General features: G+C 42.5%; 1 protein-coding gene and 1 pseudogene across 4 annotated transcripts in view; one reads left to right on the top strand and one right to left on the bottom strand.

The window, feature by feature from the left end:
• SIN3A (SIN3 transcription regulator family member A) overlaps positions 1 to 27,534 on the bottom strand; it is an 88,621-nt gene that overhangs the window by 2,245 nt on the left and 58,842 nt on the right. For all 4 annotated transcript variants that reach the window (XM_032271943.1, XM_032271942.1, XM_032271944.1 and 1 more), the window contains exons 13-20: positions 24,688 to 24,926; positions 23,155 to 23,338; positions 20,439 to 21,012; positions 17,719 to 17,888; positions 11,698 to 11,871; positions 7,754 to 7,846; positions 6,706 to 6,800; positions 1,820 to 2,027 (exon numbers count right to left, since the gene is read on the bottom strand). In XM_032271943.1, the coding sequence (XP_032127834.1) occupies positions 1,820 to 2,027; positions 6,706 to 6,800; positions 7,754 to 7,846; positions 11,698 to 11,871; positions 17,719 to 17,888; positions 20,439 to 21,012; positions 23,155 to 23,338; positions 24,688 to 24,926 (1,737 nt within the window). The remainder of the gene's footprint in view (positions 1 to 1,819; positions 2,028 to 6,705; positions 6,801 to 7,753; positions 7,847 to 11,697; positions 11,872 to 17,718; positions 17,889 to 20,438; positions 21,013 to 23,154; positions 23,339 to 24,687; positions 24,927 to 27,534) is intronic.
• LOC116545441 lies at positions 15,611 to 16,623 on the top strand (annotated as a pseudogene).

The following is a 27,534-nucleotide window of genomic DNA, read 5'->3' as shown; positions in this document are numbered from 1 at the left end:
AAAAACAAAAAACCCCCACATTTCCTTGGTTTTACCAATCTGCATTTTAAACCAGCAACCAGCTGATTCTAATGTATCCTGAGTGGGACCCAATGAACCGTGATCACTTCTATCAACATGGAGATCCACTTCTAAGCCAGACAGTGCAAAGCAAAGGGCTTAAAACCCACTCTCCCTTCACTATGTTACCCTGCTTTGGCAAGCAGAGTCCACGGCAGATCTTCTGTTGGGGGGCTTCTGTTCCCACCAATGCACCCAGTAAAAATTTATTGGTGCCCACATGCAAGGATATTAGAAGAGATACAAAGACAAAACTGGTGCTGCCCAGTGTCCCAAATCATTTCAATCAGAGATAGGTAGACACACAACACACAGTAAAGAAAATTAGCCAGGTGTGGTAATGCACGTGTGCCACGTACTTGGGAGGCTGTGGCAGGAGAATGACTTGAACTAGGGAGGCAGAGGATGCAGTGAGCTGAGATCACATCACTACACTCCAGCCTGGGCGACAAGAGTGAAACTCTGTCTCAAAAATAACTAAATAAACAAAATCTACAATGTAAGTCTTGCAATTCCACTGCCACCCTAGTAGTCTGGGTGGTCCCCACATCTCATTTGGACCAGGGCACCCTTTTGAGTGGTCTCTGCTCTTCCAACTTGATGCATATCCACCTCCACTCTCCTCACAGCAGTCCAAGCTATCTTTGTCAAATGTCCCAATGCACCTCAATCAAAATCCAAACCATGGCCTATTAGACAAAGCTATGTGGCCTCTGCCTACCCTTCTAACTTCATGCAACCATGAGCCACAATGGTGTTTGTAATTTCTCAGACATCCCAAGTCCTTTCCTCCCTCTCAGTCTTGTACTTGCTGTTTTCTTTGTTTAGAAAACACTCGTCCTCAACTCTTCACCAGGCTAATTCCTTGTCATTTATTCAGGCCTCAAGCATCACCTCCTTTGAGAAGACACCTCCAGTGAAAGCAAGGCCTGTATGCCAGTTACCCCTTGATTACTTCACCTGATTTGTTTCTCTGGTAGTGCATATCATCACTTTAACTTATCTGCTCTACTTCATGGCTGTAGTCTCAGGGCCTGGCATAACACCCTGTACATAGCTGTACCAGGAAGGTTTCAAAATTGAGACAGAATGTAAAAACAGGTAGGACTCATACAATCAAAAGATAAGATACTACTTGAGATGTAAATACCAGGAGTAACTTGACTAAAAAGGTGCCACCAGGTATTTACCTGCTCTTATGGGCTGAACTGTATTCTCCCTAAAAATTCTATGTTGGCTGGGGACAGTGACTCATGCCTGTAATCCTAGTACTTTGGGAGGCTGAGTCAGGTGAGACTGTCTCAAAATAATAACAACAATCATATATTCAAGTCCTAGCCCCCAGTATTTCTGAATGTGACCTTATCTGGAGGCAGACACACACACACAGATGTAGAAACACCGTATGAAGATGAAGGCAGGGATCTACAAGTCCAGAAATGCCAAAGATTGCCAGCAAAGAACCAGAAGCTAAGAGAGGTCTGGAACAGATTCTCCCTCACAGTCCTCAAAAGGAACCAACACTGCTGGCACCTGACTTTGGACTTCTAGTTTCCAGAACTTTTGTCATCTAAGCCATACAGTCTGTGGTACTTTGTTACAGCATCCTTAGAAAACCAATATACCTACTTCCTCAGTTAATCTCAGCTTTAAGAACAGGTTTCCATAAACAAAGAGAAACAATCAGAAGACTCTGGGCTTCCCCTGGTCCTGGCTGGGGTGGGAGATGTGCACAGCAATTTCAGTTACTGTTTCTCACCTGATGAGCCCGGAGCAGGGCGGTCCTCCGATACATATAGTCCTCTGACTTGATCACGTATACCATCTTGTAGGAATTCAGCTTGAATCTACACTCCAGCTTATCCAGACTATCCACATTCTCCATGGTCTTCTTACTGTTTCCTTCCTTCCCTTCCTTTTCCTGCTGCTCTCGACCACGCTGACACTTCCGGATCCGCCGCAGATTCCTATGGCAGAAAAGCCCTGGAGGATGAGAGCCCATCCAGAAGCAGATTCCCATGACTTCCCCCAAGTGAGTTTTATTGTATGTTTGCATAGTACTCATCCCAATTTGTTAAAAACATACAAAAATGTTCAATTGTTTCACTGAAAAAAAAAAAATTCAACTGCAAAGGTACACAGAATAAAAAGTAGAAATCTTTGCTCATCCCCTACTTTAGCAGATGCAGCCAGTTAAGAGTTTTAATTAGAAACTTCTAGGCCTCTGTCTGTAAATTTACACATGTAATTACCAGCTATAATTCTGCTTTGGGATTTGTTTTTAAGACAAAATGGGATCATACTATGTATTTGTCCTCAACTTTTCACTTACTGTCAAGAATAATTTTTCATTTTATGACATAGATTAGTCTCATCCTCTTTAACTGCTGCAGAAGAATGTACCCGAATTCACCATTCCTTAACAGCTTCTTTCAATTAAGATTCCTCATCTGAACCACATAACAAAAAATAATTTGAATGCCTATTTTTAAAAATTTCCCCAGATGATATAAACTAGTGCCACGCTACATACCCAACAAATAAGATAATTCACATGATTAGATGCCCTGGGGGGTGAGAGGCTTGCTAAATCTCTTTAACATCCAGTGAAGAAAGGTTATCAGCTTGACAATTATATAATTTCTCATAACTTGCTATTAAAAACACTGCTTCAGGTTGGCCACTGTGGCTCATGCCCATAATCCCAGCACTTTGGGAGGCAGGCAGATTGCTTGTGCTCTGGAGTTTGAGACTAGCTTGGGCAACACGGCAAAACCCCTTCTCTACAAAAAAAATTAAAAAAAATTAGGCAGGTATGGTGACGAACGCCTATAGTCTCAGCTACTTGAGAGGCTGAGGTAGGAGGATCGCTTGAGCCCTGAAGGCAGAGGTTGCAGTGAGCCAGGATCCCGTCCTGTACTCTAGCCTGGGAGACAGAGCCAGACTCTGTTTCAAAAAAATCCCAAAATTTGCTTCAGTGAGTATCTTCGTATATATATGTATTTCTGTAGACAGCAATTCTTTGTCCAAGGACCCCAGGGACCAAAAGGGTCCCAAGACCCTTTCAGGAGATCTGTGAGGTTAAAACTATTTTCATAATAATACTAAAACATTATTTTCCTTTCTTGCTGGGTTGACATCTGCACTGGCAGCATAAAAGTAATGGTGAATAAAAATGCTGGTGGTGCCTGTATTGTTTGGGAACAAATTGTTACCAAATTCCAATATCAATTTATACATTACTGAGCTTTTCATACAGTTGTCAAACTCCATTTGTTTATTTTGTACCATGAATAAAACCTCCACGATTTTGTAACTTAATGCAATTACGATTCAAGTCTTTGCATTTTACACTGACCACAGAATGACGTTAAGTAAAAAAGCCAGTTTCACTTAAGAATGTTTCTGATGGGCTGGCCACGGTGGCTCACCCCTGTAATCCCAGCACTTTGGGAGGCCAAAGAGGGCAATCACTTGAGGTCAGGAGTTCGAGACCAGCCTGGCCAACATGGGGAGACCCCGTCTGTACTAAAAATACAAAAATTAGCTGGGTGTGGTGGCATGCACCTGTAATCCCAGCTACTTGGAAGGCTGAGGCAGGAGAATGACTTGAACTCAGGAGGTGGAAGTTGCGGTGAGCTGAGATGCACCACTGCACTCCAGCCTGGGCGACAGAGTGAGACTCTGCTTGAAAAAAAAAAAGAGAAGGAATGCTTCTAATGAAGCAGTAAGATTTGTTATTAAATCCCACCCCTCGGTTTACATCTTTTTAACATGCCAGTGTGATAAAATGGGAACTACACATAAAGCACCTTTGTGTGCTAAAGTACAATGGTATTCTTAGAGAAAAGCACTGGAGCAATTGCTTGAGTTAAAGTGGATCACCATTTTTACCTGAAAGAACAACTGATTAAATGCAGGCAACTCAGCCAAGTATTTGGGGGGTGTTTTCTCAAATATGAACAAGGGAGCCAATAACTTCAAGGAAAATAATGTTTTCAATGATAAGACTGGAATTTTCAAGCAACACTATGAATTTCGGTGAACTGGTATCAGCCACCACCCTGAGCTTGACATCTTCCCAGTACTTAAGATGTCTGATGACTTGGAGATAGCGATATTAATCAATGTGTTTTTTTTTGGAGACACTGTAAAATATATCAACATTTAGTAGGTCTGTACAACTTAGTGAGCTAATATTTTCCAAACAGCCAACTGCATAAAGTTACAAAATCATAGAGGAAAAAAAGGATTCTTTCATGGTACAAAATCAATCAATGGATTTTGACAACTGTATGAAAAGCCCACTTATGTATAAATTGATATTGCAACTAACCGTTAAGAAGCTATCACTAGTAGTTTTGTTGTCATATGAAAGAATATCCAGTTATCTGAAAGGATCTGAAAATACTTCTCCTTTTTCCAGCTACACATTTGTGTGAGGCCAGATTTTCTTCACATATTTCAACCAAACAACATGATGTAACAGACTGAATGTAGAAGCAGACACGAGAATCCAGCTGTTCTTCTAGTAAGCCAGACACTAGTTTATAAAATATAAACAATGCCATTCTATTCTTAAAAAATATTATTTAAGAAAATACAATGGGCTTAATATTGTTATTTTATTTATTTATTTTGTTTTTCAGACAGTTTCCCTCTGTCGCCCAGGCTGGAGTGCTGTGGCGCAATCTCGGCTCACTGCAACCTCTGCCTCCCAGTTCAAGCGATTCTCCTGCCTCATTCTGCTGAGTAGCTGGGACTATAGGCGTGCACCACCAGGCCTGGCTAATTTTTTGCGTTTTTAGTAGAGATGGGGTTTCACTGTGTTAGCCAGGATGGTCTCGACCTCCTGACCTCGTGATCCGCTGCTTTGGCCACCCAAAGTGCTGTGACTACAGCCATGAGCCCCTGCTCATGGCCAAATATTGTTATTTTTTTTTTTTTTTTGAGACGGAGTTTCGCTCTTGTTACCCAGGCTGGAGTGCAATGGCGCGATCTCGGCTCACCGCAACCTCCGCCTCCTGGGTTCAGGCAGTTCTCCTGCCTCAGCCTCCTGAGCAGCTGGGACTACAGGCACGCGCCACCATGCCCAGCTAATGTTTTGTAGTTTTAGTAGAGACGGGGTTTCACCATGTTGACCAGGATGGTCTCGATCTCTTGACCTCGTGATCCACCCGCCTTGGCCTCCCAAAGTGCTGGGATTACAGGCTTGAGCCACCGCACCCGGCCAAATATTGTTATTTTTAAAATGAATTACAGATTTAAAACATATCATTGTTTCAGTGTTTGTTTCTATCTTGGTAAATATTGTATTATATTTGGTAAATATTATATATGATCCATATAAACAAAAGCTCTTTGGAGTACTCATGCTCTAAGAGTGTAAAGGGTCTCAAGGCCAATAAAATGAGCCCCTTAGCTGTCAGACAAAACATGAGAAACTGAAATTCTAGAGGGAAGGTTTCGTACATTTCAACTACCCTGCCATCAGAACGATTTTATCAATTTGTTTTTTCTCACATGACATAAATGTGCCTCCTTCCTCATATCCTGGTGAGAGATATAGGATGACAGGTTTATTGTAGTATGTCATTAGCATGGAGCCTGTTTTGTTGAGAGGAACCTGACAAAGCAACTGCTCAAATGATTCAATGAATGGAGAACCTGGCAGGGCCTTTTTTGTTGGTACCCTTTTCCCATGCTCTCTTTAGGACTTAAGTCTAATAACACTGATATGATACTTTCTTGAAAACCTAAGACATAAGATTTCAATTAAAAACTTTTGCCGGGCGCGGTGGCTCAAGCCTGTAATCCCAGCACTTTGGGAGGCCGAGGCGGGTGGATCACGAGGTCAAGAGATCGAGACCATCCTGGTCAACATGGTGAAACCCCGTCTCTACTAAAAATACAAAAAATTAGCTGGGCATGGTGGCACGTGCCTGTAATCCCAGCTACTCAGGAGGCTGAGGCAGGAGAATTGCCTGAACCCAGGAGGTGGAGGTTGCGGTGAGCCGAGATCGCGCCATTGCACTCCAGCCTGGGTAACAAGAGTGAAACTCCGTCTCAAAAAAAAAAAAAAAAAAAAAAAAACTTTTAAGAAGGATAAAAGCCATTCTACCTATTTTATATTTCTTAAACTCTGTTTTCATATACTTGGAGGATCAGTATCATAATCTGCCTATATAGAGAGGGAACATTTTAAAACTTCTGTGCAGAAAAGAGTTAATATAGCAGGCCTAAGACTGCTACTCTTTGAAAAGCCTGTATATAAAAGTTGGCCCTTGCCTAGTGGCTAGGATCTTGGATTTGGGGCAATGTTCTACCATTTCCTAACTCATGTAAGCATCTTAATGTACCTAAACTATGTGTACAAACTATATAGCTTATGCTGACAACCTGCTTTCTTTCTGAGAGTGAAGCTTTGGTAAGGAGGTTACTGTTGATTCCCTACAACTCTCACCTCCCAGCTCTGACACATGCTCCAAGTAAGCCTATGTTGTGACAGCCACATAAACCTTGACTTAGCATCCTAGGCAGATAAAACAAATGAATAAAACATGAAAAACAATAAAGTGAAAGTCATTTAACTTTCTATTTCTCAACCATATGTAAGTACAGACTGAGGTGACAAGGCTCACTCACCTCGGAAGAAATACTGGTTTCTGTGCTAGATGTTCGCGAAGCTCAGGCGAGGTAGTATCAGAATTCATATATCGCTCCACATAGTCTGACCAGCGCTAAGATGGCAAACACAAAATAAGGAAATCACAAAAACAGCTCCTAACACATCAGGTACTCTAGTAAATTCTATGACTTCAGTACAAATTTATAAATTTAAAGATTAAAAAAAAGTCCCTTTCTATAATGACATGATTGTTACTAAGTACTGAAACACAGATTAAAAATTCTGTTAGCCAGCAATACTGCTAAGTTTCTCTGAGATGCTAAGGTTATCAGAAGTTGTAAACAGGTAGAAGCTGGCTCACTGCCAAGTTTCATTTCCCCACAGAGGATTTTGTTAAACAACAAAATTTATATTATAGTGGCAAATGTCTCAAAGTATCCCTTACATTACAATCTAGATTTCTGACATCTCATTTAAAAAAAAAAAAAAAAGAAAAGATCTGACGATAAGCCAATGTTCCCACCAAACAAGTCATCCCACATGTCCCCCACATCATCATACAAATGGCCTGGCTCTGCCATTTACATTATCTGCCAGAACCAACTATGATAATCACATCTGTGTACTCAGAGGTTGAGAACTCTGGGCTTTATTGGTCCAATAAAAAGTAAACATGACCCAAAGAATCAAGATGACATGAAAAAGATGGTACCTCATTTGTTGGTTTTTATACTTTAGGAAAAAAACAGGAAAGCTGCCAACCATAAGACTTCCTTAGAGGAGATAGCTTTACTAAGTGCAAGATGAGGTTAACATCTCTAACCAGGCAGCCCTTCTCTTCAGCTGAAGACATGGCTGGATTGACTCGTACTTTAAGCATCCAGGTCATCCATGCATCACTTGGTGCAGTGAAGCACTGACTTGTACTTTAAGCATCCACGCATCCAAGGCACCCTTCAACAGGCCTAAGGTGCCTTGGTCTTTTGGCAGACAGGGTCACTGGACAGAATCTCAGGACACGCCAGCTCTGCTTGGCACTGGGCTCTGTGATGTACTTGCTCATACCTCTGCTTCCACAGGGTCATCTGAATTCTCCTCTTCTGTGTCCAGAAGCTCAATAGTCAGCTGGACCTGCCCTTGGCTTTGAATAAACATAAGCTGCAAATAAGAAACCTAAGCGTAAACAAAAGAGCATCTCTACAGCAATAATACGTCTTCTCAAAGAACAGGAGGTAGAGAGGCAATAAACTTAGTAAACTTTGCTCCAACTGAAGAAATTAGGAAGACATTTAATCTTGGGAGGCCAGTGATAAAGGTAAGTCTGCACTTGCTACAAGTAAAATGAAATATAAGCATTTCACGTTTCAAACTTCTAGAATTCGCTAAAATAATAATCAATGCCAATAAGAATGTTTTACAAAACAAATATTTTGCTTGTCAGAAAGAAATATGGCACATGTAGCCAGAACCACAATGTCAATGCTCTGTCCACTGATAATCCCACTTCTAGGATGTAATACAAAGATGGAAATGAGTTTACAGTGTTTAAAAAATAAAGGGGCTGGGCACAGTGGCTCACACCTGTAATCCCAGCACTTTGGGAGGCCAAGGTGGGTGATCACCTGAGGTCAAGAGTTGGAGACCACCCTGGCTACCATGGTGAAATTCCGTCTCTACTAAAAAAATACAAAAATTAGCTAGGCTTGGTGGTGCATGCCTATAGTTCCAGCTACTCAGGAGGCTGAGGCAGGAGAATCCCTTGAACATGGGAGGCAGAGGTTGAAGTGACCTGAGCTCGAGCCATTAGACTCCAGCCTGGGCAACAAGAGCTAAACTCCATCTCAAAAAAAAACGTCAACATTGAGGGTTAGGTACCGTAGCTCATGCCTATAATCCCAGCACTTTGGGAGGCCAAGGTGGGCAGATCATGAGGTCAAGAGTTCAAGACCAGCCTGGTGAAACCAACATGATGAAACCCCATTTCTACTAAGAATACAAAAATTAGCTAGGTGTGGCGGTGCGTGTCGGTAGTCCCAGCTACTCAGGAGGTTGAGGCAGAACTGCTTGAACCCAGGAGGCTGAGGGTGCAGTGAGCTGAGACTGCGCCACTGTACTCCACCCTGGCAACAGAGCGTGACTCCATCTCAAAAAAAAAAAATAAATAAAAATAAAAAATAAAACACAACAAAAACCAATAACTGCATTAATACTACAATAAATGGCTGGGTTTGGTGGCTCATGCCTGTAATCCTAGTACTTTGGGAGGCCGAGGTGGGTGGATTGCCTGAGCTCAGGAATTCAAGACCAGCCTAAACAACGTGACAAAACCTCGTCTCTATTAAAAATACAGAAAATTAGCTGGGCGTGGTGGTGTGCGCCTGTAATCCCAGCTACCCAGGACACTGAGGCAGGAGAATTGCATGAAACTGGGAAGCAGAAGTTGCAATGACCTGAGATCCCGCCACTGCGCTCCAATCTGGGCAATAAAGTGCCACGATGTTTAAAAAAGAAGGAGAAGAAAAAAAAAAGGCTTCATATGCCTTAGAATAAGGAACAACAACAACAAAAAAAAGGTATTAACAACCAGGTGTGATGGCTCATGACTGAAACCCCAGCACTTTGAGGAGGCTAAGACAGGTAGATCACTTCATTCCAGGAGTTTGAGACCAGCCTGGGGGCAACATGGCAAAACCCCATCTCTACTAAAAATACACAAATTAGCCAGGTGTGGTGGCTCACACCTGTGGTCCTAGCTACTTGGGAGGCTGAAGGGGGGGAACTGCTAGAGCCCAGGAGGCAGAGGGTGCAGTGAGCCATTTTGTCACCACTGCACTCCAGCCTGGGCAACAGAGTGAGACCCTGTCTCAAAAAAAGAACAAAACAAAAAAGTTTTGTTATAAATGGCACCAATTTATATGAAGTTTTGAAATTCTGAGTTCTACAAATATTATTTGTGTGATTAAAAAAATCCATACTTAAAAGCAACACACCAATAGAGGCAAGCAAACCATGTTTTGCACAAAACAACGCTCAATGGTGATGGCACATGGATCTCTCCTTTCAGAACCCTGAGATTCTCAGTGCCCTTATCCTAAGGGCTTTCTGCAGACAAGGTAGCTATCAGAATCACATGGAGAAGATCAGAGCCTGAAACTTGAGAACTTTTTATTTCAACCTCCTTCATTTGATACAGGAGAAAACTGAAGTTCAGAGTTCTGGTTTCTCAAGGCACACCACCAGTCAAGAAATACACAGAGCCAGAAGCTAGATCTAGCTCAGTGTCTGTTCAAGTTTTAAAAATTCCAACTGGCTGGGTGCAGCGGCTCACGCCTGTAATCCCAGCACTCTGGGAGGCTAAGGCGGGCAGATCACCTGAGTTCGAGAGTTCGAGACCAACCTGACCAACATGGAGAAACCCCATCTTTACTAAAAATACAGTAATAGCTCGACATGGTGGCACACGCCTGTAATCCCAGCTACTCAGGAGGCCGAGGCAGGAGAATTGCTTGAACCTGGGAGGCGGAGGTTGCGGTGAGCTGAGATCATGCCATCACACTCCAGCCTGGGTAATAAGAGTGAAACTCCATCTCAAAAAAAAAAAAAAAATTCCTCTCTGCTAGTAAAGCTATAATCTGACAACATAATATATACACAAACGCACAGTTATTTCCAAAACAGATTTTTTTTGGGGGGGCAGACTGAATTTTTACAAGTTATAATTTATTTTTAAGAACTGCAAAATATTTCTTCAGTATTCATAACAGCATGTTATGAACCAATCCCCATAGTGAGTTGGAAATCTAGGTTGTTTCCAACTATTTGCTTTTATAATTATCCAGTATAATGGTGAAAAACTGGAAATAACCTAAATGTCCAACAATACAAGCATTAATTCTCTATAAAGTGAGTATCAAATAGCCATAAAAAAGACATTAAAGATCCAGAAGTGTTGCTAATTGAGCAAAAATATGTTAAAGACTATTTCAGGTCAAATGCAGTGGCTCACACATGTAATCCCAGCACTTTGGGAGGCTGAGGTGGGCAAATCACTTGAGGCCAAGAGTTTGAGACCAGCCTGGCCAACATGGTAAAACCACATCCCTACTAAAAATATAGAACTTAGCTGGGCATGGTGGTAAATGACTGTAATCCCAGCTACTAGGGTGGCTGATGGATGAGAATCACTTGAACTCAGGAGGCAGAGGTTGCAATGAGTCAAGATCTCACCACTGCACTCCAGCCTGGGCAACAGACTGTGACCCTGTCTTAAAAAAACAAAAAATAAAAAGTTAAAGACCATTTATATACTAAAGTATAGAGAAGTTTAGAAATGTCATCAACGATAATTTTAGGATAGAATTCTAACGTGACTTTTTTTTTTCCATTTCATTTTTTTGGGACAGAGCAGGCTGGGGTGCAGTGATGCGATCAGAGCTCACTACAGCCTCAACCTCCCAGGCTCAAATGATCCTTCTACCTTATTTTCCTGAGTAGCTGAGACTACAGGTGCACACTACCATGCCTGGCTAATCTTTGTATTCTTGTATTTTTTGCATAGATAGGGTTTTGCCATGTTGCCCAAGCTGGTCTCAAGTGATCCACCCACCTCAGCCTCCCGGAATGCTGGGATTGCAAGTATCAGCCACGTGTGCAGGGTCCATGTTTTCTTTTCTGTAACGACCATAATCATGGATTTCATGTACCAACATTTTTCTAACAATAATACTTACAAAGCATACTCTGAAAAATATCCAGAGAAAAAGAAGAATACAGAATTGTAAAAATCATGTGTAACTTTTCTTTTTTAAGGCAGGAAAGAAACAAAGTAGATTGTCTAGGAAGATAGCTATTTCCACTCTGTATTTCTCTGATGAATTCATTAGGAACTCTAAAAAGTTCCAAGAGTAGAATCATGGGTCAAAGTACCCTGGCTTTAACTTCTGGTTCAGAAAATCCTAACAACTTACATTGTCACAAGCAAGGTCTTTGACTACATGAGCATCTCTCACCTTAAAGCAATTCTCATCTGACATTAGCTGCTCGGCTTTCCGCTGATATGTTGACTCCAGGAGGCTCCTTGAGTTCTGTGTGTTCAGCTGGCCTCCAGTGGCCCCATTATTATTTTCTGCCAGGTAAAGGTCAGTCACCTGTACACAGATCTCATCACTCACAATATGCTGCAGCTGGAATCAAACAAAGGCAAGCTGTTAGTGAACAGAGAAAACATTTCTCCATTATACAATCAACATTCCTTTAACTGATCCTGTCACTCAACTCAAAAAAAGGTTTTTTTGGCTAGGCACAGTGGCTCACGCCCATAATCCCAGCTCTTTGGGATGCCAAGGCAGGCAGAACACAAGGTCAAGAGATGGAGACCACCTAGGCCAACATGGTGAAACCTCGTCTCTTTAAAATATAAAAATTGGCTGGGTGTGGTGGCATGTGCCTGCAGTCAGTCCCAGCTACTCAGGAGGCTGAGGCAAGAGAATCATTTGAAACCGGGAGGTAGAGGTTGCAGTGAGCCAAGATCATGCCATTGCACTCCAATCTGGCAAAAGTAAGAGTCAGTCTAAATTAATCTCACAAAAAAAAAAAAAAAAAAAAAAAAAAAAAAGAAAAAATAAATTCAAAAAAAAAAAAAAAAAAAAAAAAAAGAAAAAAGAAAAAATTAATCTCAGAAACCACTGTTATCATTTTCTTGGAAAATAATCAAGCCAAGATTTTCAACCATATAGTGGTTCATGGTAAAACTTTCATATCTATTTAAAATAAAAACCAGAGAGCTCAGGTTAATTGTACTATTTATTTGAAATTCTAAGAATCTTTAAATAATTTTCTACAGGTCATATTTTTGTTGCATTTTAAAATCATTTACAATTTGCTTTCATACATATTCTTTCTCATTTGATCCTCACAACTGCCCTGGGAAGCAGGCTGGAGGGAGAGTTGGGGCCTGTTAGGAAACAAATTTACACAATGCATAAAGAAAGATGGCTGGGCACACGGTGGCTCACACCTGTAATCCCAGCACTTTGGAAGGCCGAAGTGGGCAGATCACCTGAGGTCAGGAGTTTGAAACCAGCCTGGCCAACATGGCGAAACCCCATCTCTGCTAAAAATACACAAATTAGCTGGGTGTGGTGGCAGGTGCCTATAATCCCAGCTACTCCAGAGACTGGGGCAGGAGAATCGCTTGAACCTAGGAGGTGGAGGTTGCAGTGAGCTGAGATAGTGGCACTGCAAAGCTCATTGTGAGCTGGGGTGAGGAGGGGAGCCTTAGAGAATGATGAATGTAATATCTATGTCTATATTCCCAGCTCAACTACAAAGCCTGAAACTCATTAGGTAGTTGAGAAATAGCTGCTGAATTATTGCCTAGGGGTGCTCAGCTGAAGAAGCAGGGTTGGGACTAACAGTCAGGCTTCCTGACTCCGAGCCCAATACTTTTCCAAACACAGCATCTATTTTTCTCTGACAGAAAGTATAGTACGTAAGTTGTACATCATGCTAACTCATGTCAATCCAATCCAATCATGACTGAGTATCAGTAGCTTTTGTGACAATCTTAGTAAGCTATCTAATGACTAGAAAGTTGAACCTCAGAGTTCCCATTATTATGTCATATGCTATTTCTATTTTGAAATAAATATCCTCCCAAATGAAACTATACCCATCAAAATGACAGAAATGAAAAATAGATACAAGAAAGCAAAGGATTAATTTAGTATCTCTTTTACTTTAAAATGATCATAACCACCAAACCACTCTATTTTTAGAAAAATACATTCTTTCTGAAGTGTTAGGAACCATGATAACTATTGATGCTTAACTTTAAGTCCTAAATGACCAGTATGTGTATTAGATAACTGGACACAAAGCAAGGTCAGAAGGGTGACTGGGTATGGCAGAAAGGGCAGTACTCCAGCAACTGCGATGGATAAATGACAAAGAGTTCAGATAATGGATTCTGATACAACCATTAAAATAATGCTTATGAGTATTTGATAACATGAGGAAATGCTTAAGATATAGTTTTTTACAGAGAAAAAAAGGCAAAATAGGAAAAAGATATATGGAAAGTGTGACTTCAGCCAGACATGTAGATGCTTCCACTTTATGTTTTTTTGAGACAGGATCTCACTCTGTCACCCTGGCTGGAGTGCCAGGGTGCATTGTGATCTCGGCTCACTGCAGCCTCGACTTCCTGGGCTCAAGCAATCCTCCCACCTTAGCCTCCTGAGTAGCTGGAATTTCAGAAGAAATTCTGAATAGCTGTATTTTCAGAAGACACAGGGTTTTGCCATGTTGCCCAGTCTGGTCTTGAATTCCTGAGCTCAAATGATCCACCTGCCTTGGCCTCCCAAAGTGCTGGGATTACCGGTGTGAGCCACCACCTCTACTTTATATTTTCTTGTAGAAATAGACTGTATTACCGATTCCCCACCCACACCCACTTTTTGGATATCCTGCCCCTCCTCGAATCTTTGGAAAGGGCAGCACTACAAATCCAGGGACAACTGGGGAACTCCATCCCCACTACTAGGCAGATCAGATTCTCTATCCTCCTAATTGAAAATGACACAGAGTGTTGGATAGATTTTTAGCAGAGGAGCATCTGTATGGAAAGGTCCAGTAACACTGGGACCAGAGGTACTACCAGGGTTAAGTCAAAGCCTCGGAGGCTGGACAAGCCGGGAGCACATGCCAACGTCCAACAGCAGAGTGAAGCACAAACATGGAGCCGAAGTCCAGAGTGATGGCATGCAGGAGAGAAAAACAACCTCCCAGCACAGTCCTTCCATGGTGTGGTCATATTTTGAGTTCTGTACTTAGATGTCTGTGAGATTGCCTACTGTATTCTTAATATAAATCCCTCTTAACCAGCCTAGAATAGGTAAGATAAACGTACTGGCTTGACATGGCTGGAGTGCAGTGGCATGATTATAGCTCACTGCAGTCTCAACTTCCTTGGCTCAGGTGATCCTCCCACCTCAGCCTCCCGAGTAGCTGTACTAAAGGCATGAGTCACCATGCCCAGCTAACTTTTGTATTTTCAATACAAACTGGGTTTTGCCATGTTGCCCAGGCTGGTCTCGAACTCCTGGACTAAAGAAATCTGCCTGCCTTGGACTCCCAAAGGGCTGGAATTACAGGCATGAGCCACCATGCCCACCCTTGACTTTGAAATACATGTTGTACATCCAGTCAGCAGTGAACTCTGAGGGAACACCAAAGATGAGGAGGATGAGAGAAGAGATACCTCCAACTAAAGGAGTTAAGATGAGAAGCTTGAATGTATATTTTAAAAAGTCACTGTAGGCTGGGCACAGTGGCTCATGCCTATAATCACAGCGCTTTGGGAGGCTGAAGCGGGTGAACTGCTTGAGCCTATAAGTTTGAGGCCAGCCTGGGCAACATGGTTAAAACTCCATCTCTACAAAAAATACAATAAATTAGCTGGTGTGGTGGTGCCTTTGACCCCAGCTACTTGGGAGGCTAAGGTGGAAGGTCAAGGCTGCAGTGAGCTGAGATTATACCACTGTACTCCAGCCTGGGCAACAGAGACCCTGTGTTTAAAAAAAAAAAAAAAAAGTCACTGTTTGGGGTTTTTCTGGATGAAACCTCTGTTTCCATTAAAAAAAAAGGGGGAGGGGTTTGGAAACAGTATGTATTACTGATTCAAAATCATAACCAGATGCTTAAAGTAATTTTTATCTATTGTTTCAAAAACCAACCTCAGAATTATTAAAAGTTAGTTTTATTGGATTTTTTCTTAAGTTATGCTGGTGCTATGAAACACTTTGTTCCTAGCTGAAGCAGCAACAAACATGTCATCAGAAACATAAGCTCAGGGTAACTGGAGTCTGTCTTTTACATACATTTCAGGGAAGTTAACAAAGGTCAGTTTGAAACAGTATGACTATGGGTGACTATGTATCCATCTAATGATTTCTGCCAGTTACCAACCAGAACCCTGATGGGAAGGCCTAATAACTTCTTCAACTTACAGGAAACAACGATCTGACAACTTTCCCCCAGATGTTAAGGTTCAGTTATATGAAGGGCTCTTCCTCAATCCTGAGTACATAATGCGGGAGGAGTGCAGAGGCATGCACCATTCGAAAACCAAGGGAAAAGCATGGATACATTGCAAAGGATTCAATATTTTAGCCCAAGAGAACACTAAGCAACAAGCTCTTTCCTTCTACAGTGGCAGTGTGGACTCTAGAATTAGAATTTGCCTGTTACAAGTTTTCACTTAAGTAGTTCACTGCCTTTCTGCTGAGCTTTTCTATGGAAGACGGCTGTAGGTAGCCACAGTGCCCAGCTGGAATAGCATGATCCTAAAGCACTACTTTCACAAGGAATCACAGTGGCCCACGGCCACATGGCTCAACCAGCCAGCCCAGAAGATCTGCAGATGCAAGCAAAAGCACACTGCATTGCCCTGCGCCCGCATCTGGACCCATCTGGCCCATGGTAAGGTGCCCCACAGTGAGGTATCACACCAAGTACAAGCTGGCAGGGGCTTCAGCTTAGAAGAGTTAAGGGTGACCAGCAACCACAAGATGGTAGAATAAGTCCACCACGTCCCTGTAGGCCAATGTTCAGCAACTGAGGGAGTATGACTCCAAGCTCATCCTATTCCCCAAGAAGCCCTCAGCCCCCAAGAAGGGAGACAGGTCTCCTGAAAAACTCTCATCAGCCACCCAGCTGACAGGACCAATAATGCCCACACAGAATGCCTCCAGGAAGGAGAAAGCCGGAGTCATCCCTAAGAACTTTAAGGTATTTGCCAGTCTTCGCATGGCCTACAACAATGCCCAGCTCTTCAGCATATGGGCAAACACAGCCAAGGGAGCCACAGAACAGGATGTTGAAAAGGTAGAATGAAGCCCTGTTGGGGACTTGGAATAAATCAGCAGTAAAGCTGGGTCTCCAAAAAAAGAAAAAAGCAGTTAACCAACAATCTCTCTGGGAGTTCAGAACTCAAGTCCAAGAAGTAGAAACATGACTATCTGTTACAAGCTATTTGTTTATATCCTTATTGTAAAGAACAATATATTTACAAGTTCCCAGGGTGCCACAGAAAGGACACACAAAACCAATCACAAACCGGGCATGGTGGTTCAGAGGGAACCACAGATGAGTGAGGTGGCAGAGTATTCTAAAAGGTGTTACGTGAACCCCTTCTTATAAAAAGAATTTCAAATATTAAACCATGAAGTACATAAGAGTTACTAACACCTTGACTGGATGCAGTGGCTCATGTCTGTAATCCCAGCACTTTAGGAGGCCAAGACAGAAGAACAACTTGAGACCAGGAGTTCAAGACCGGCCTGGTCAACATAGTGACACCCTATTCTATTTGAAAAAAAAAAAAAAACTCACCAGGACCTATGGAACAGGCAATTCTCACACTGTGTGCCTACCCATGGCAGACAAGGGAAGAGATAGACATGCTGGGCAGGAAGCTGGGGTCAGGATCACTGCACTCTACAGGTGGCCAGCAAGAAAAGATACAGGGTAGGTAGGCTCATACACTGCAACTTTGTTAACATGAGAAATCAGGCATCACATTCACCTCCTCTCCTCTCTTCAGAATCCTACATTCATAAACACTGTTTTCTGTGTGTTTTTTTTTTGGAGACAGAGTCTCACTTTGTCACCCAGACTGGAGTGCAGAGGCACGATCTCAGCTCACTGCAACCTCCGCCTCCTGGGTTCAAGCGATTCCCCTGCCTCAGCCTCCTGAGTAGCTCAGACTACAGTGCCCACCACCATGCCTGGCTAATTTTTGTATTTTTAGTAGAGACGGGGTTTCATCATATTGGCCAGGTTGAACTCCTGACCTTGTGTTCCTCCCAACTCAGCCTTCCAAAGTGCTGGGATTACAGGCGTGAGCCACCGTGCCCAACTGATAAACACTGTTATATAAGTGTTTCCTTTTCCTTGCTTTTTCTTTGCCTGGCCCATCTCTAGGTAAGAACTTCTTCCGCCACTCACCCTAGCCTTCACCACGCCCTCACCTGTCTGACAATGCTCTGGATCAGTTTGTCCATTGTAAAGGCAATGTAGGCATGAATGGTGAACATCTCTCTCAGCGAATCTTCATACTGTGATGAGTCTATGTTGCCATCCAGCAGGCTCCGCACCATGTCCAGGAAAGCTGGGTAATAATCTTCTACATCAACATCCACTGTGGGAGAGATGGGATAGGTGAGGGATTACCCTGCTAAGAAAAGACTAGGGATCGAGTCCAGGGCAAATCCCACAGCTGGCCTAAATGGTATTTGAAAGTATGAACGCTAGGTATTTAAAATGTACTAACTCATTCCAACGTAAACGGACATGAATTCTGACAGGTGACTACAGTCACCAGCACTATCAGACAGTGACTCTGCAACTTTAACAGTGGCTTCTAATATTCTGACTGACCACGCTAGAAACTTCTTTATGGTACTGCCGGGCTATTTTAGGAGATGAAAATATCTTAGGGAAGCCAGTCCTTCAAAGAGTTGTTGGCTCCCCTGCTGAGACAAACCTGCTGTCCCAGACTGCACAAGAGAATTCCTCCCATGGGTCACTTGCTCATAAAGCTATTTCAATGAAGCATAAAGTACGGATGAGAAAAGGCAGACACAGCCATACTCCAGTACTGGGAAACCTCTTGGGAACGAAAAAATAGGAGTGCAAATTAAATCCTTTATGAATAATGAAGTCATCTGCATTTGTCAAAGTCCTTTTGTTTAAAAATGGATTCGCAACATTGTATTTCACAAATTGTATTAAATCATCTCTACTTGCTGCACATGAATCATTTCAACCACTACCTAGAATAAATCTTATCAGATGTTGTTATAGACATTCGGCAACTAGCAGAGGGCACAAGGAATGCTGAAGAGTTCTACTGTGAGCTTACTAAAGACTCATTTATATAAAGTTCAAAAATAGACAAATCTAATTGCTAGAGTGTCAGAAATCAAGAAAGTGGCAAAAGGATTGATTATTGGAGTACTGGTTATATTTCTTTTTTTTTTTAGATGGAGTTTTACTCTGTCACCCAGGCTGGAGTGTAGTGGTATGATCTTGGCTCACTGCAACCTCTATCTCCTGGGTTCAAGTAATTCTCCTGCCTCAGCCTCCTGAGTAGCTGGGTTACAGACAGCCACCACCATGCCTGGCTAATTTTTGTATTTTTAGTAGAGATGGGGGTTTCACCATGTTGGTCAGGCTGCTCTCGAACTCCTGACCTTGTGATCAGCCCGCCTCAGCCTCCCCAAAGTTCTGGGATTACAGGCATGAGCCACCACGTCCAGCCATGTTTCATTTCTTGAACATGGACATGTCTAGTCTGTAAAAACTCACTGAGCTGCACAATTCTGATTTGTATACAATATATGTTGTACTTTTTTTTTTTTTTGGGCTGGAGATGGGGGTCTCACTATTAACCAGGATGGTCTTAACACACCTGGCCTCAAGTGATCCTCCCACCTCGGCCTCCCAAAGTGCTGGGATTACAGGTGTGAGCCATTGCACCCGGCCTATACACTGCACTTTAATAAAAAAGTTTACTTAAAACAACTGGCTTGAGTTTCATCACGGAGTATCACATTGCTCAGGCCCACAGAATAGGTATGGGCTATAGATGCCAAAATATACCACTGTTATGAAAACTGCCTTTATGCCAGAATAAAGCTTTGAGTCTAAACCACATACTTGTTCAAATAAGCTGTGAGGGTTGGCATTATCACACAAGACAATATTATGTAAGCCTCAAACCAGATTAAGTCAGTGGTCAAGCCAGGAACAGGCCATTTTATTTCTAACTTCTACCCGAGTAGGTGGAATCACCACAATGAGGTCTAAAGTTTCTATCTTTCAAGCTAGGACTAGTCCAGATAAAAGCTTTTAACTTCCAGTGTCATCAGCTCTTCAACAGATAGAAGGCTAGGGCCATATCTGGGCTTCCTACATTAGCAACACTTAAAAAAAAAGATACACTCCTCAGATTGGTGATTTCCTTAAGGGCCCAGAAGAAATGCTTCATGAAAAAGCTTTTGGCTCACAGCTCAAGTACCTAATTTATGAAGTGAACTGGAAGCAGGCAGCACAAAATTACACAAAGCGCATGACAGCATCCTGAACCCTCACTTACTTCCTTTCCCTCAGTTCTACATCTTCATCCCCGTTCTTTGTGTTTTCCATGTCTCACATCACCTCTTGAGTTCCAGTCCCCTTTCCATTAACTATTTCTAAATATTAGGAAGGAGCTATAAATCCCACTGGTTAAACAGAAGTCCTGCCCAAACAGAGAAAATTCTGTTTTAAGCACTAGGAATTTCTGTTCTGTCATGGATGGAAATGGACTATGACATTTTAGTCCCTATCTATACTTTGAAACAGCTGGTAGTAATCCAGAAATGTGCCATTTGGGAAATTAACTGTGATACCCCCTTCCCTGGTATGTCCCCAATACCAAACAGTGACCAAATGTCCATGATCTAAGCCCTGGATAGGATAGTTTGCACAAAGCAATGCCACAAAGCAACTAGCACCTCCATTTTTCAGATAAACAGGTTCAGAGAGTTTAAGGTAACACAACCAGTAAACTGCAGAGCCACGATTTGAACCCTACACAGACTCTAAGGCCTGTGCTCTATTAATAAAAGAAGCAGTCCCGAGTCCAGGTAGCTCTAAGGTCCTCAACCTCACACATCCTCTGTAAATCAGAGGTCTAAGCACTCACTAGGTTCTTTGAGACGTAGCTGAATGGCAGGGCTGTCACTCTTGTCTCGCTTTATGCCCAGCACTTCCCGTTCCCATTCTCTCTCTCGGTTTTCTTCTTCAATTTGCCGTTCAGCTTGGGAACAGATCCGTAGCAGCCTCAGGCAGAGAATCTGGTGCAGTCGCATAAAAATATACCAGTTGTTATTGACATAGAAGAGGTTGTATACTTCATCCATTCCTCTTAATTTTTGAGCTGCTGTGTTACTAAACAGTAACTTGGACTTAGGGGGACTGCCCCCAACACCATTGTGCTTCTTAGCTGCCCCTGTGGCTTCATCTACATCCATCTCTTCTTCTTCCTCTTCCTCCACATCCGAAAGATCACCTCTCTGGGCGAAGAGCAAATCTGGAATAAAATGATGCATGATTTGCTTTATCTTATACTTGTCCTCTTTCTGAATGCCTGTCTGCCTCTTCACATGATGGATAATCAGAGCAGCAGCATCTTCCAGTATTTGTTTGTCTTCATACGCAAGCGAGAGGTGGGGCCCAACAGGTACACCAGCATTCTCTTCCGTAGCCTGCTCTTGCCTCTGATGGGACAGAGACATAAAAGTATTCTGTGAGATGTCTACAGCAACAACATGCCTAAGAGACCACACCAGCCATACATCCCATTATCCACCATAGTGTCTATATTTTTCTAATCAAAAGCTTAGGACCTGGGGCTGGAAGCAGTGGCTCAGCCTATAATCCCAGCACTTTGGAAGGCCAAGGAGGGCAATCACTTGAGGTTAGGAGTTTGAAATCAGCCTGGCCAACATGGTGAAACCACATCTCTACTAAAAATACCAAAATTAGCTGAACATGGTGGTTGATACCTGTAATCCCAGCTACTTCAGATGCTAAGGCAAGAGAATCACTTGAACCTATGAGGCAAAGAATGCAGTGAGCCAAGATGGTACCACTGCACTCCAGTTCGGTCAACAGAGTGAGAGTGTCTCAAAACAAAAACAAAACTCAGGACCTGAATTTTTGTCCCTCTTCTAGAAACAAACAGGTAATGACAGAGACGCTGTTTGATGTCAAAATACAGGTACCTTCTACACCCCGATGACTTACAGGGAGAGTGGAACGGAATTGGGACCATCATCTTTCTTTCTTTTTTTTGACAGGGTCTTACTCTGTCACTCAGGCTGGAGTGCAGTGGAGCAATTTTGGCTCACTGTAACTTCCACTTCCCAGGTTCAAGCCATTCTCATCCTTTAGCTTCCTGAGTAGCTGGGATTACAGATGTGTGCCACCACGCCCAGCTAATTTTTTTTTTTTTTTTTTTTTTTTTTTTGAGACAGAGTTTTGTTCTATCGCCCAGGCTGGAGTGCAATGGTGCGTTCTCGGCTCACCACAACCTCTGCTTCCTGAGTTCAAGCAATTCTCCTGCCTCAGCCTCCTGAGGAACTGGGATTACAGCCCATGCGCCACCACCACGCCCCGGCTAATTCTGTATTTTTTAGTAGAGACAGGGTTTCTCCATGTTGGTCAGGCTGGTGTCGAACTCCCGACCTCTGGTGATCCTCCTGTATCGGCCTCCCAAAGTGCTGGAATTACGGGTGTGAGCCACCACGCTGGGCCTTATTTTTGTACTTTTAGTAGAGATGAAGTTTCACCATTTCAGCCAAACTGGTTTTGAACTCCTGACCTCAAGGGATCTGCCCACCTCAGCCTCCCAAAGTGATGGGATCACTGGCATGAGCCACTACACCCAGCAGGACTATCTTTTAAAATTCTGGATTAGTATTTATATAAAGGATACAATATGAGGTCTAGAATTTCCTATACTTCTGGGGTGGCGGTATGAAGGGTGACAAAGTAATATCAGCAAAATATGGATGATTAAATTTATTTATTTTATTAATTCATTTTGAGACAGAGTCTCACTTTGTCACCCACACTGGAATGTAGTGGCATCATCTCAGCTCACTGCAACCTCCGTCTCCTGAGTTCAAGCATTTTTCCCACCTCAGCCTCTCGAGTAGCTGGGACTACAAGCATACACCACCATGCCCGGCTAATTTTTGTATTTTTAGTAGAGATGGGGTTTTGTCATGTTGGTCAGGCTGGTCTCGAACTCCTCACCTCAGGTGATCCACTTGCCTCAGCCTCCCAAAGGGCTGGGATTATAGGCACTAGCCCAGTACTGTGTCCAGCCTATTTAAGTTTATATAAGAGCTTATTTTACTATTTTTTAAATTCAGGATCACCTGCTCCAGGAATTCCCAACTGCACTGGATTTATGTTTCTATCCATCTTCTAAAATTGAGCTCACAGTTCATCTCTGATCCTAGCTCCTAGTACTATTTATAGTCCTGGCAGGCATGCAACAAGGATAACAAAGAGTTTGGTGGTCGATGACAAGTTTTGAAGCTGTAGTAGGGAGAGATGTGACTGTATGAATACAATGTATTGAGGGAAACAGGCAGTGGGAGAAGTGGAAAATGGAGGCAGGAGGTATAAGTTGAAACCAGGATAGTAAACTAGGAAACTAGTTAAACAGCTTAGGTGTAAAGTTTAGATTTAAAATGGTAGAATGAGGAATAGAAAAGGCTATGACAGCTATGAAGCAAGAATCAACAGGTCTTAGAGTGTCTCACCTTCATTTAACAAAGGTAATTTCCAGAAATTAAAGCTGTACTAAACATAGAGTCCTCCTACAGATGTAGAAAACCCCAGCTCACCTCATCATAGATACTCTCAATCTCATTGAGTAAGCTCTTAGACCTCAGGACCTTGGTGTCATTTTGTTTAAAGTTGATCCCCTGGTGGTCCAGAGACTTCAGGTAGTATTTCTCATTTTGTTCTCGCCATACTTTGTTAAAGCCTCTCTGAGCTTCTCGCCATTCTTCCTCTTTCATCTTCAACCTGGTGAAGTGGGAAGGGACGGAAACAACACATGGGAATTCAGAGGGTTTAGAACAAAGAAATCTGCCAGGCTTACATTATTTCAAGAAAAGTTAAAGCTATATTAGGTCTGTCAAAATTATTGGCAACTTGGGATAAATGTTATCAAATCTGTCTTGAACTCTGTTTCATGAGGAAATTACTCATCTAAGACTTATTTTGGGGAAATGATTTATCTCAAAGTCAAATAATTTCCCTAGAACAGTTACTTATCAAACAGCATTCCAAGGAATACCTTTGAGATGTAAGGAAGTATTCCTTGAAAAAAACAGTTCTGTTCTTTTGCCAGCAAAAATAAAGTTAAATATGTTTCTTTGCTGCAGGATTTTGCAAAATGTTCACAATGCTAATTAAGACATAGAAGGTCCAACAGCAGGGAACGTGCGCAGTAATGTTCCTCTGGATACAGTCGGGAAAGTTCTGACCAGAACTGATTTTAATAACCCAGAAGAGAACAGACTAAGACCAAAAAAACAGCACTAAAATGGAAGAATCACCAACATCTCAAAAGCCAGAGTTAAATGTTACAGGCAAGAAGAAACCATCAATCTGTGCCAGCTCTTGAGGGGAAGATGAAGGGCAAATAAAATTTGGGTATTTGTCAACCAAGCAGCAAACAAGAATTAATTTTTACCAGATGATACTTAGAGAGAACCAAGCTCACAGCAAAGGATTCAGTGTGGTCAAGAATGACACAGGGCTGGGCATACTGTGGCTTGTGCTATAATCCCAACACTTTGGGGAGGCCAAAGCAGGACGACTCCTTGAGCCCGGAGTTAGAGATCAGCCTGGGAAACGTAGCAAGACCTTGTCTGTATTAAAAAAAATTAACAATTAGCTGGGGGGTGGTGCATGCCTGTAGTCCCAGCTATTCAGGAGGCTGAGGTAGCAGGATCACCTGAGCCTGAGAAGTTGAGGCTGCAGCGAGCTGTGTTCACACTACTGCATTCTAGCCTGGGTCAAAAAGTGGAGACCCTGTCTCAAAAAAAATAGCAACAAAAAAAAAAAAGATTTTAAGTTAATCCTGCGTGGCAGGAACATGGGTGGTAATTTTCTTTTCTGTATTTTAAAATACTCCCTCAAACATACACACAGAGCCTTCCACCATGAACCTACAAGATTTGTTCTCTAATGTTGGTCACAAAGAACTCCCAAAAGAAGTCATTCTGCACGTGAATTCCAACAACCAGGGCTGGGGAGAAAGAGAGGTCTCATGGGACAACCAGGTTGAAAATGAGAGCCTTATTTAGTGGGACACCAACACAGTAGTGAAGTACACTAAAGCACCGAGAGCACATTTGTTCAGGTACCTTTTAAGGACAATTGGGACAGCGATGGAAGGATTCTTTCTCAGACCATCAATGATGTCAGCTGCTTTATCAGCATATATCCTCTGGAGTGCTTTTCTATGGATGACTTCTGACGTGCCCCCAAGGGTGTTGTCCAAGCGAAATTTGGCTTGTTCCTCAGCAGACAAGCGGGAAAGCTTCTTCTGTATTGCTTCCAGAACCCGGATGGTTGCCAGATTGGTTTCTAAAACTACATCAAGCTGAAGAGGAAGACAAAGGTATGCTTAGGACCCAAACCAGAATAGAATAGAGTAGTGGTTAGACGAATAAGGTAGGGAGTTAAACTCCTTGGATTTGAATCCTGGTTCTGCCTTACTGGCTACATAAGGCTGTTTCGATAACAGCACCTATTACTCTAATAAGCTTGTTTTTGGATTAAATGATATAATCTACATAAAGTATTTAGCACAATACATGGCACATTAAGAACCATAGGATTGAGTCTGTAGTCTATAAAGAGAAAAAAAAAAAAAGAACCATAGGATTAAGTTGGATAAATGGTAGTTATTACCTCCACCACCACCAATGTGTGCCTTGCTCAGAACTACCGATCTCGCACCAGAGGAACCTAACAGGAGATGACTTTACTGATACTTTTCTCTGAACTTTCCTGAATTGCTAAGATCTGTTATGAACAAACAATATCAGAACAATCCCAAAAGACCTCTGTCTTGAGAGTTTTTTGGTTTAACTAGAAATATTTAAATATATTCAAATACTTAAAATATTCAATAGCCTTGTTCCGCATCCAGTAATAATAAAAGCAGTGACTATCATACACTAAGGAGTTCGCTGTTGCATCTGTGGGTAATCATTTAAATTCTTATTGAACTCCTGGCAATCTTTGATTCTACTTTTTCCCTAGCATAAACTAAGGTTCTTTAAATGAGGAACAGAAAATGAAGTAAATGGGCCAGGTGCGGTGGCTCACGTCTGTAATCCCAGCACTTTGGGAGGCCAAGGTGGGTGGATCACGAGGTTAGGAGATTGAGACCATCCTGGCCAACATGGTAAAACCCATCTCAATATACAAAAATTAGTTGGGCATGGTGGCGCGTGCCTGTAACTCCAGCTACTCAGGAGGCTGAGGCAGGAGAATCACTTGAACCTGGGAGGCAGAGGCTACAGTGAGCTGAGATCACACCACTGCACTCCAGCCTGGTGACAGAGCTAGACTCCGTCTCAAAAAAAAAAAAAACAAAAAAGTAAACGAGTGGTCTCAAGGACCTACAGCCAAATGTTTGCAGAATTGTTCCCTATGTTTTCTTGTTTTGAGACTCTGGTAGTCATTTTGTCAATAGTTCTGGACCCTCTTGCTCTCCAAATACAGAAAAAAAATGGACTAAATTTCCTGGCTCCCTTATGAATGAATAGGGCCATGTAACTAGTTCCAGCAAATGATTTGTTATGAGTTGAGTAAAAGTAATCTTTATTACTTCTAGGCTGGAGCATTTAAAGGTGAGGGATCTTTCTGGGCTCTCTTTTCCTTCTAGTAACTGGCAACATTCAATTCCTTGGCCTGGGTCCCCAAGTGATTCAGACACGCCAAATCCCCTGCTAAACACCAATGTACATGTAGAATGATTAGAAATTAAACCCAATGGTTTTGCAAGTCACTCAAATGTGGAAATTGTCTGTATTGAAGCATTACTAACCTATTTATGATTGGTAAAGCATGTTCCTTCAAACTAGCCCATCCCATCAAATCTTAAACACATGCACACCCCACACTTCTTTCATCTTTGCCCTTGTAGTCACGAATGAGAAATGAGGCTGCCTCTCATTTGCAGGCATACCAGTTGAGAGAGGATGGGAACATTCTGTCAAAAATAGATGCCAAGCTATCCTAACTCATCCGCTAACCCCACTAAACAGAAGTAACAAAGAAATGCCTTCTTTAGCTTGATAACACTCCCTATGGAAGTTAACATCTGTCATGATATAGTTTTCTGCAAATAGCTGCAACTCCTTATAAATGCTGGGGCAAAGATGGCCAACCACCTGCCAGTGGTAAGGCAGCATGTGGCTGTTCATTAAAAACACACCAGAAACAGCTGAAGCAAGTGTGACAAGGAAAAACTGGCAAAGAGCTAAGAGTATTAAAAAAAAACACTTGCAAGATACCTATCCACACAAATAAGCGCAGCCAGTCAATTTAATGTAATAGACATACTAAATAGGATACATGTCATTTTACCTCTTTAGACAAACTAGACTTCCATTTTTGATAATGATAATGTAAACTAGACATATAAACACACTGGGGATTTTGAGCCTACTTTCAGTAGTCCCCCTCCTGACATAGTGGTATGGGGCTCTCTACCACCTCCACTCTATTTTGAAGTAGTTGGGAAGAGTGGAAAATAAAGTCCCTGGGACAGGCACAGTGGCTCATGCTTGTAATCCCAGCACTTTGGGAGGCCAACGCGGGTGGGTCACTTAACGTCAGGAGTCGAGATCAGCCTGGCCAACATGGTGAAACCCATCTCCACTAAAAATACAAAAAAATTGGCCGGGTGTAGTGGCATGCACCTGTAGTCCCAGCTACTTGGGAGGCTGAGGCAGCAGAATGGCTGGAACCCATGAGGCAGAGGTTGCAGTGAGCTGAGATCATGCCACTGCACTCCAGCTTGGGTGACAGAGCAATATTCTGCCTTAAAAAAAAGAAAGTCCCTAATTTAACCATCCTTCAGGCCAGGTATGGTGGCACATATCTGTAATCCCAGCACTTTGGGTGGTCAGGGTGGGACGATCACTTGAGCCCAAGAGTTTGAGACCAGCCTGGATAATGCACTAAAACAATGTCTC

This window comes from Sapajus apella, unplaced genomic scaffold (genome assembly GCF_009761245.1).
Source record: "Sapajus apella isolate SASKATOON/1434 unplaced genomic scaffold, GSC_monkey_1.0 scaffold269, whole genome shotgun sequence".
Classification (NCBI taxonomy): domain Eukaryota; kingdom Metazoa; phylum Chordata; class Mammalia; order Primates; family Cebidae; genus Sapajus; species Sapajus apella.
The sequence above is the reverse complement of the archived record's forward strand: the minus strand, read 5'-3'. Positions and strand labels throughout refer to the sequence as shown.